We start from the raw sequence: 10,765 nt of genomic DNA, 5'->3' as shown, positions 1-10,765 counted from the left end.
AAAAGTTTCGAAGTCCAATAACATTTCCATGTGTACTTTGGCAAATTTTTTTGTAAAAATGTTCATATTATGATATTGACTGTTGTCATTTGTTTTCATGTATCTGGAAATTCTGGAGCGTTTAAATGCAACAGCACGAGTAGGACTTTTGATGTTGTCATTCCCAATATAATATTGATGTCCTCTGGATCCTTCAAAGTTCGCTGGAGCCGATGCGGGTCAACAGCTCAACTCATCAACTTGTTTGATTTTTTGAAAAAAAAAAAAAAAAAAGTGCTGTTCTATGGACTTTAATTTTTGCAGTGCCAGAATTTCAAGTCAAGATGCTGAAATGAAATATTTCAATTTAAATTGTTATTTTTATTATATAATGTTCTGATACGATCTTGATTGCAAGAGGCGGGCCATTGTTACGAAAGGAAGTAAATTATTTTCCAAAAGTGTTGGCAACCTTAATTTGCATTAGGTTTTTTTTCTCATTCGTTCATTCCTTCTTGCAACAAGATCGCGTCAGCAGAATATGCACATTTCCGGCAGCATTTAAGCTCCCGGCACTTTGCTTCATTCTCTTCCCTTTCAATTTCAACCCAAGTCAGACTTGGTTGTTTCTTTCGGCAGCTCAGTTGAGTCTGTCCGTTTTTGCCGATAGTTTCGGTTTACTGCTCTTGACATGAATATCATAGCTCAGTATGTTTAACGTTTCATACTTTGACTTAGAATGTTAGATTCAGAAGTCATTTAAAGTATTATGAGCTACTTAATAATGTAAAGAGCGTATTCTCAATATTTCCTTTAACATGTCATTGTATATATCATAGCCATAATAAACAAGTTACTTTTTAAATTTGGCTCTTCATGATGTTTCACAAGATAAATATGTTTTTTCAAGAAGTATCATACGTCCTGGTTGAGCTTCCACTTAAAGTTAATAAGCTGAGCACTTTTAAAAGCTCACAGTTTAACAAAAATAGCAATAATTTTATCATGAAAATACTAGTTTTTTTTTTTTTTTTACATAATTGCGTGGAAATTTCTACTTAATAAATTATTTTTCATATATTTTAAAAATAAAATGAAAAAATAGTCAATCGATTTATCTTTCATAATATAAATATTTTGATTTCACTCTAAATTTTTTATAGCAAAAGGAATGATACCTGATTATGTCGTCATTCCAATTTTCCGGTAGTACGACATACAATATTTGTGATTATGATGCTTTCGAGCTGATAGAAAATTTCGACAAGAAAGCAAAATATCTTGAGAAAGTTTCTTGATTTCTTCGCGTTTCTCCCGAAAGCGAGAGTTGTCGCACAATATATTGCATAAAAAAACACTCCATTATTTTGTAGCAATTCACAAAGTAATTGATATTATTTCAGAGCGATAAACACGTGGTCAACATAAAATAATTTAGCACGGTTAAGGGGGGACCTCGTTGATAAAATCTTGAATTTTGTAGGACAAATATTTTTTCGGCTAATATCAATAATTATTTTGAGAATTTAAAAAATAAAACCCAGTTAGTAATAAATTTTTTATCATCAAATCAACATATTATATACCTGCCACAATCGAGCATTTTTGCAAAGGAAACTGTTGGGCGTCTTATTGAAACGAAACTACTCACGAAGATTCAGCTTGATAGTAATTATTTTTATATTTGGGATTTGTACTTCAACTTTGGAGTGTCGGACCAGGAAAGCATACCACGCAATTTGTAGGACAATGTGTGTCTTAAATTATATAAATATTAACTAACTGCCCAAAAAAAATTCAGCTGGTTAGTAATTATATTTCATGTCTTTGTAAATAGTACATGTTGCAAAAGTGGGACATCTTTGGTCAAATCTTGTATTTTGTAGGACAATTTTTTTCCGGCTAATTTAGATAATTATTATGAGAATTATAAAAAAAAACCCAGTTAGTTATAAATATCTGATAACCGCCAAATCAACAAACTATGTCCTTATTACCCCTGTTAGCTACCTCTTACAAAATTTTTGTACTGGCTAATGTTGGGCGTCTCGACAAAATGAAGCTGCAAACGGAAAATTAGCTTGTTAGTAATAAATAACGAAAAAGGGCGCGGGATCCCGATCTATTCCCGCGAGGACCCTTTAAAATGTTTTTAAAGATCTCTTAGAGCCAATTCAACTACTTTTAAGTACTTAAAATTGCGTACTAACTCATGTCGGATGTAGTGGTAAAATATTTTTAAAAACAATTTAAGCTGATTAACTGACATAAAATGCTCAGTAATACTTAGCTAGTTCGAAAAACTTAGCTTCTAGCTCCAAAGAAGAAAAAGTTACAAGCAGTTTTTATCAAGTTCGAAAAGTCTCATTTCCATTCAAATTATTGATGCTTTATTTGTCGTTGCCATAGTTACGTCTTTTCGATTCGTTTGTTTCTTCTTTCTTAATCCCAAATTTTAAGATTGTGATTTTAACGGAAAATCTTAGGCTCAACTCAATTGAAGCCCCGAGCTAAGGAGCAAAATATATTACTAGAGATCATGATTATGAACGCGATTTTTCAAACGTATACAACTGCAGTTTTGCAATGCGCAGGAGCCTCCTAACTAGTGAAGTGCCGGAACGTCAAAAAAGTAGATCCGCGGATCCGGATCATTAGTGTCAAGATCCACGGATACGGATCTCAATTTGTTTTACCCAATTCAACTATCCAAGTGCTTAATTTGTTACGGAAGGTATTCCCGTCAGAATAATAACACCGCTTCTTCAAAAAATGTCATCAACGGCGAAAATATAATCAAGACTATGATTTAGTCTTTAAAGAAATCTCCGTTAAAATTGAGGGAGAGTTGGAAGGAACGGGTCAACGCTGCATTAATGCCTAAATAGAATGTGAAGAATTATTTCTAGCTTCCTCGGTAAATGTAGGATACAGGAGCAAGAGTGTAAAGCTGCTACTGGACAGGCTAGAAATAACTTTTTGCATTTTATTTCAGCATAAATGCAGCACTGACCCATTCCACCCTACTTACTCCGACCGACGAATAACAGAGCCGAGAAAACCTTTACAAACAGTTAATAGAGAATTTAGTTTCACTTTTTTTGAAGAATGCCCAGAAAAACCAAAATGAAGAATAACAGAAACCCCAAATCAATAACAGAAACTAATGTTAAACTAAAAATTAAAAAAAAAAACATTTCCTTGAGGGCCGACCCGATATTAAGATGGATTTTGCGAGTCAAAACACACATTGTTAACAAATAACTGACAGCGGATAGAAATTTTAAATCATTGAACTTTTTCTCCTTACCGACGAAATAGCTACCGATCACGCGTATAAAGGCTTTGAATTGCATTTAAAATAGCTTTTACTGTATATAACTTGGAAGTTTCAAACAAATATCAAATGCAGAAAAGCTTAGTTCTTTCAATTTGAGGCAAATATTTTTAACGTACGGGTAAGTTTTTACTACCATAATTCTGAAAAACGTTAAGTCGGTTTTTATTAATATCTCCGGTTTTGCAACGGGTGGTACAAATTGGCTTCTGAAATGATACCTTATAAATTAAAAAGGGAATAAAACCTAATTTTAACGGAATTTAAGAGTCTTTTATTTAAATATTTAAGAATTTTTAGAATAGAAAAGATCCGTCAAAAAGTAGTGGATACGGATACAGATCTTTACTTTCCCTTGGATACGGATATCCGGAACATCACTATTCCTAACCCTTATCGCTCTGCAATTTAGTACAAATTATTTTGAAACCCGGGGAAGGGGTGCTTTTTGTTCCAAAGAGAGCTCATAATGCATTTTTAACCTGTTTTTTTATAATTGACGTTTTAAATCGTTGCGAATCAAATAAGATTGCGAAGCAACCTTCGGGGCTTGGTCAGCGTTAGCGAGCAGGGGGCAGAGCTCCCTAGTATATTGAAAAATAGTTAATGGTATTGTTAAATTATTCCCGGGAGGGGGAGGCTCGGAACCCTGTGCCCCCACCCTAAAGTCCCTAAATGTTATAAAGTTAAAGTTTTGTCAAAAACATTTCATTACTTACGGGTCATTTTAAAAATTTTAAATAATGCAGGTTTTCGAGCATTCTGTGATTTAGTTTATAAGCACTTTTGCAAGCTTTTTTCTTTTTCACTAGCATTTGAAATTCGAACACAAAAACTTTTGGAGCAGAGAATGGTACACAATCTTCTCTTTAAGCGAAATTCTTTTATTCAAGCAAAAATAGGATAGGTAGCAAGTAAATATATTTTAAATTTCAAACAGTTTCGTCTTAAATAGGTTAGATTGAATAAATGATACGTCCGTCATTTTGAAATCGTAGAAACTGAACACACGTGCTTTTTTTTTTCTCTCTTTTCTTTTCACACATCCCTGCTTAAGAGTGGGCAACCCTTTAAGACGTCAAGAATTCGCCAATTTCATTTTCAATAGTAGAAACTTTTACAGCTTGGTATTTTCAAACTGCTTTCACCCCTCAAACCCCACAGAAGGTATGGCTGGAGCTCTTCGACTGCGATAAGCGCTATTGTTTTCTCCCCCTAGTCCCTCGGGTATACCAGAAGTGTGGAAGAATTTGGACGACACCAGTTGATTTTTAGTACACTCAAACTCTATACTCGATTGCAAGTTTTCTTGGCTATGGAGAAATGAGCTGCGGCCAAGTGAAGGAAATAGTTCCTTGCGCCTTGCCAGATAATCGGGGGAAATTACGCACTTTGCTTTCGAAATCGGATTAGTTAGTTAAACCGACGCAAAAGGGACATTTTTTTGTCATAATTTCTGTGAATCGTTAAATATTTTCAATTTTAAGAGCGGTGCAGCGCGGATCCATACATTCATTTGCAACTGAACGAACCAGCCAATCAGAGCTCACAAACAGTTGGCGATCTCCGGATATTCTGCGTTTGGCGCGATTTTGCTCAAGTGCTCCACTCTCGTTCGCTCGTCGTCCGCTGTAGTTCACTATTTTCGCTCGTTTTATTTTCTATCTTACTTGCTCGTTTTTCTATTTTTGTATCATTGATAATGGAATCTACGACGCCAAAATTGAGCTATGTGTTTCAGCCACACAAGCAAGGCAGCGCTTTGAAGAGCTCTGCAAAGACTATAGTTATGAATGTGTTTCATAAATTGCAAGTAAGGAATCCCAACGATTCTGTCACTGAAATTTTGGACAAAACTTCGGACTTGACAGGTGTTTCAACCCGCAGCATCTTACGAATGCAAAATGAATTTAACATCCAAGGCTCTTTTTCTACACCTGGGAGAAAAAGGCCCGCAAGAAAAGGCAAAGCAACGCGAATGCAAAAGTTCGACGACTTCGTCCTGTCTGCCATTCGAAGGAAAGTGCATTTGTTTTTTAAAAGAAACGAAATACCAACGGTGGCGAAAGTCATGAAGACTATTAACGAGGACACTGACCTACCAAATTTGACAATCGCCACAACAAGAAGATTGATGCAAGATTTAGGGTTTGTGTACAAGAAGAGATCAAGGAATTCTATGCTGATAGAGAGGGAAGACATCCAAGTCTGGAGACGAAAATATTTGAGGCAAATTCGCCACTACCGAAATGAAGGAAGGACTGTGTACTATACAGATGAAACCTGGGTGAATTTTGGCCACACAAAGCAAACAGTGTGGCAGGACACTTTCATCAAGAGGCCGAAAGAAGCATTTATGTCTGGCCTCTCAATGGGATTAAAAGCTCCTACAGGAAAAGGATCCAGGTTAATAATTACTCATGCTGGAAGTGAGAAAGGCTTTGTGAAAGGAGCTGCTGATGTATTCAAGGCAAAAAAAAGCAAAGGAGATTATCATGAAGAAATGAATGGAGATTACTATGAACAATGGTTTAAAAATAAATTGCTGCCAAACCTTGACCCCAACAGTATTATAGTTATCGACAATGCTTCATACCACAGTGTTTTTGTGGAAAACATTCCCAACACTTCCACCAAAAAAGATGACATTCGACGATGGCTGACATCAAAAAATATCGCTTGGAACTCGGATATGCTGAAAGCTGAACTTTTGAATCTTGTACAAAATGTCCGCAGCAAGTATGAGGAGTACCGGGTTGATAGGATAGCGGCTCTTCATGGTCATACTGTTTTGCGACTTCCCCCTTATCACTGTGAGCTGAATCCCATTGAAAACATATGGAGTGTTGTCAAAGGGAAGGTGGCAGCAGAAAACAGAACATTTAAAGAAAAAGAAGTGGAAGAGCTGACAAAAAAAGCTATTGATAATGTCTCAGATGAAACGTGGAAGAACTGCGTTGGTCACATTATTAAAGAAGAAGAACTAATGTGGGAACTTGATGGAATGTGCGATACTGCTGTTGATAACTTGATAATTCATTTTGATCCCGATTCGACCGACACTGCTTCTGAAGGAATGCTTAGTACAGAAGAAGTCATGTCATCCTAAAAATTAAGGCTTCTGTAATTGCGGGTGGTATTTTGTCGAGTTTTTTGTAAAAGGTCTAGAACAGCAAAAGATATTGGACAAAATGAAAATCCAGATCTATGTTAATGAGTAAAATTATGGCTATGATGCAATAGAACTATTACATAATTCAATTCAATTAAAACTTTATTGCAATATCAAATATTTTATAATGTTTCGTAAAATATTTTAAAATTGATCAACTAATAGAAATAAAACGATTGTATATGAATCATAATCTTTTACATTCCCAAAGGAAATGCAAATAACGCTTTGGTTGGACTAGAACATTTTCTTTATCAAGATCGACTAGTTAATTCATCCTATATGACTTTTGATTCTAGATTCAAAAAACTTCAGACATTTTTTCTTGTTTTAGTTGTTTACATGCATTATCGAAGATGAAATTACCATGTGACAGAGACTAATATTTTAAAATTTACAGCAAATACACATGTTTTATTAATTGTTATTTAATGTATTTTAATTTGATTTCAATTATCAATCTCCGAATAAACATCTCGTCGTAAAAAAAGCTCTATTTTCACTTCAAGTATTTCACACACAATTGTATGTAATGAGCAATTTAAATGTGCTATTTTGTTTTATAAATTGTTCCTTAAATGAAAAGAATCAACATATTCATTTATAGAGATGCACCGAATATTCATGCTGCGTTTTTGGTGGATAAAACGTATATTGGGTTCTATCGAATACTTCAATGTTCAGCAACTAATAGTAAACAAATTCAAATGTTTGATAATTAGAAATCAAACTTTTTTTGTCATATATTGAATGAAAGTTACAGTATAGTATAATTCAAAATTAATTGAAACTGTTACTTAACAATTTTATCATACAGCAGACTCCCGATTATCCGCGAGCGGTTTATCCGCGGGGCGGATTATCCGCGAATCAATCAACAATCACGAACATGTATTTTCGCTGTAAAAAGCGAATAGCAGTGGCTGTTTTTTTTTTTTTTTTTTTGAAAAATTGTAAATTTACACTCAGTTGTTTTTGCTTGATTGATTGATTAAATTTAATTTTATTATTATTATTATTATTATATTATTATTATTGTGCGTTCTTCATCGTACATACACTTGTTTGTTAAGTTCGGTTGTGCAAAAATACAAAACATTTGTACTGTACTCTATATATATTTTCACTCTTTGCAGAAAGTGTTATGCATCAATACAGTTAAGAATTTGAGATAGGACTTTTACCTGATTTGTCCCCCATTTTAGTCTTTCTGCGGTTATCCGCGATTTTTATTATCCGCGGCACTTGTGCCACCCAATTCCGCGGATAATCGGGAGTTTACTGTATTATAATAATTTTAATGAGAGAAAGAAAAAAACTCTCTTGTTAAATTTAAATTGTGTTGCTTTTCAATGTTTTCTTAATTCTTAATCATTATTTATTATCATGTTATTAAAATTTAATAACCCTTTGCACTTATAGAGAAATCAAAAATATCTGGCAATGTTGGACTTTCTTAATTTTAATGATGATCATACAATTTATCAGTTACCAAAGAGAATAACATACCACAAAATCAGTTGAAAAAATTGTAATTTGTAATGATAATTTAAACAACTTTGGTTTCTATTTGTATGTAAGATAAATGCAAGATTCCTTATTTATGACATAACAGGTTGCCATGATTATGAGTTCTCAAATCATATACAGTGTTTATATGAATCATGTTTGTTCTAAACTGTAAAGCAGCTAATTCAACAAAGCTGGGTTTTGTTCGGATTTATTTTAAACTTTATATATATATAGATTAACAATTACACTTAATGTGGATAAATTTGCGATGTAAAATGGAAATGCGTTTACATCCCCCCCCCCCCCCAAAAAAAAAACATTGGCATAAAATTGATATTTTGTCTGGGGCAGTTTTTTCCAGTGCGGAAACAACTGACATGAAAAATAACATATTATAATTAGGCAAGACATTAAAAAAAATTAAAAAATTGATTTGAATTTTGACATCTTGAATTCAAATTATGTTTTTCGCAATCACGAGTGTGTGTTTGTGTCTGTGTGCAGGCATGTGTGTGTGTGAAGGTATGTGTGTGTGCAGGCCTTTGTAAGTGTGTGTGTGTGCGCGTGTATGCGTGCGTGCGTGTGTGTGAGGGATATGAACGCAACCTAGAGACGGTGCTCGCTAGAGGGGCAGCATGGGAGAGGTAGGTCGAAGGTGGTGCTGCAGAGGGTGATGGCGGGGGAAAAATCATCTAACATCATTCAACAGTCAAGTGAAAGCAATAAGCAATCGTGATTGCTCAAAAAAATGAAATAGCAGAAAATAAACCTAAAAAATACATTACAATAAAAAGCAGAAAAATTTCGCATTAAAAATATAACACTGTTATAAAATCAAATATCAGAACGAATGTGATTTTTATTAGCGGCTGGTGCTGCAGAAAAGAAAATATTACAGCGTTAAATCCAGGGCTGTGGAGTCGGAGTTGGACTGATTTTGGGGTAAAGGAGTCGGAGTCGTTAAAAAACATGCCGACTCCGACTCCAGGATTTTTTTTCTTTCATTTTCACTGACTCTCCTTACATTTTTTGAAAACTGACCACTAATTGGTTCGATTACATGTATAAAAAGCTACAAATGAGAAAATAACTGCCGTTATGGCAATCAGCTAGCATGAGCGCTTACCGAACATTCTGTAGCCGTCCCCTAGTTTGCTTGCTTTTTAACTTAACTAATAGCAACTGTCATCAAACGGTTTTGTTGCCTAGCATTCCCAAGTAATCACTTTCAAATAAAAATAGAAGTATAGTGTTTTGTTCGATCTCAGTTATAAAATAGTAAAAGGAATGTAACAATTTAGTAAGCGGAGACCCGTATCTCGGGTTTAAACTTTTGAGGGTGTTCGGCAAATTCAAATAAGTTCTGGCGCGAAAGCACGAATCCAAAAGATCCGATGAAACAATCTAATGTTTTTTAAAAATTATTATTAAGAATATTTCTATAAGCTTAGTTCTCACTAAAAAGTATGGAACAAAATAAGTGTAAATGATTTCTTGGTTACAACACTCAATAATTAGTTACTAATCTTAAAATATTCATATTAAGGGTAACTCTAAAGCAGCCAATAAAATTTAAATTAAAAATTTTTAAGCTAAAAAGCTATATCCATATTTCAGTTTTAAAGGGGTGACCCACTTTCCCCAAACAACCCCAAAAGTAATTTTTAAAAAAGTTTCTTGAATATTTTAATTGCATTGCATTGCTTGAATATTTATCATTTCAAGGGCATTTTAAAGGAATTTCGAGGTTATCAAAAACTTACCAGTGGGAATTATAAATATATTGTGTTTTTTTACCCATCCCCCTTCTGCTTTTCTTTGTTTCAAAGTCCTTTTTATATATCAATACAAAAAATACTTTCCTGCAGTTGAGGCTAACCTAACCTGGCAGTGTCTAATGCTGTGATTAGGATCTGCGTAGAATTTATATTGCTGCCAAGTTAGGTTTGCCCTAACTATAGTGATGTATTAATGAACAGTTATTAAGTCATAGAAACTTTGGTTGAATATATTGAATGATATTTTTACATTAGAAGTGAATAAAAATAAAAATCAATAATTTTCGATTTTGAAGATTCCCCAGTAAATTTTTCTGGCTGCGCTACTGACCCACGAGACCGAGTGGATGCCCCCCCCCCCTCCTTGAAAAAAAAAAAAGAAAAAGTAATCATTATTCATTCTCTGTAGTGTAACATACTTGATCACATAATAAATTTATGTAGAAAGTTTATGAAGTACATTTTGCAAGTTTTTCTTATAGCGTAAGAACATTAATCACATTGCTTACCTAGGTTTCTTTTTTTGAGTAAATTTTAATGCATTACGATTGTTTTTGAGAAAATTTGTCAGGCTTTTTTTGAAATAAAAAAAAAGTAATAATTTCTACCAGTAACGACTTTTATATTTCTGAGAAGAGGAAATAATTTTTAGAACAAAATACTTGAATTAAATACCGTTTTTTATAAAGTGGTGGGGGGGGGGGAGCATTTCTTATTCAATCAAATGAAAATCAATTGCTATTCTGTCATACCGCTCATTGGTTTCTTGACTGAAAGTAGATCCTGCTTAATAAGTCCCCCCCCCCCCTCTTCTGCCGAGCGTACCAAACATTTTAATTTCTCATTTTTATCCCGTAAAACTGCGATTCCATGTACGGGCTCGACTCTAACATAAAAATCAGTTCCGTGTGAAGTATGCCAAAGCGGATTAATTCGCCAAGCAGGCAACTGCGAGTGCGGTGTCTTATCAGAGATCTTCCTTACAAA

General features: G+C 34.1%; 1 protein-coding gene across 1 annotated transcript; it reads left to right on the top strand.

Moving 5' to 3' along the window:
• Positions 1-5,018: 5,018 nt before the first annotated feature.
• LOC129218830 (uncharacterized) lies at positions 5,019-6,425 on the top strand. The gene has a single exon (XM_054853152.1). The coding sequence runs from the start codon at positions 5,019-5,021 to the stop codon at positions 6,423-6,425; it is 1,407 nt and encodes a 468-aa protein (XP_054709127.1).
• Positions 6,426-10,765: the final 4,340 nt, after the last annotated feature.

The sequence above is a fragment of the Uloborus diversus genome, chromosome 3 (assembly GCF_026930045.1).
Source record: "Uloborus diversus isolate 005 chromosome 3, Udiv.v.3.1, whole genome shotgun sequence".
Taxonomy (NCBI): Eukaryota; Metazoa; Arthropoda; class Arachnida; order Araneae; family Uloboridae; genus Uloborus; species Uloborus diversus.
Note: the sequence above shows the minus strand (reverse complement) of the source record. Positions and strands in the feature narration are given on the sequence as shown.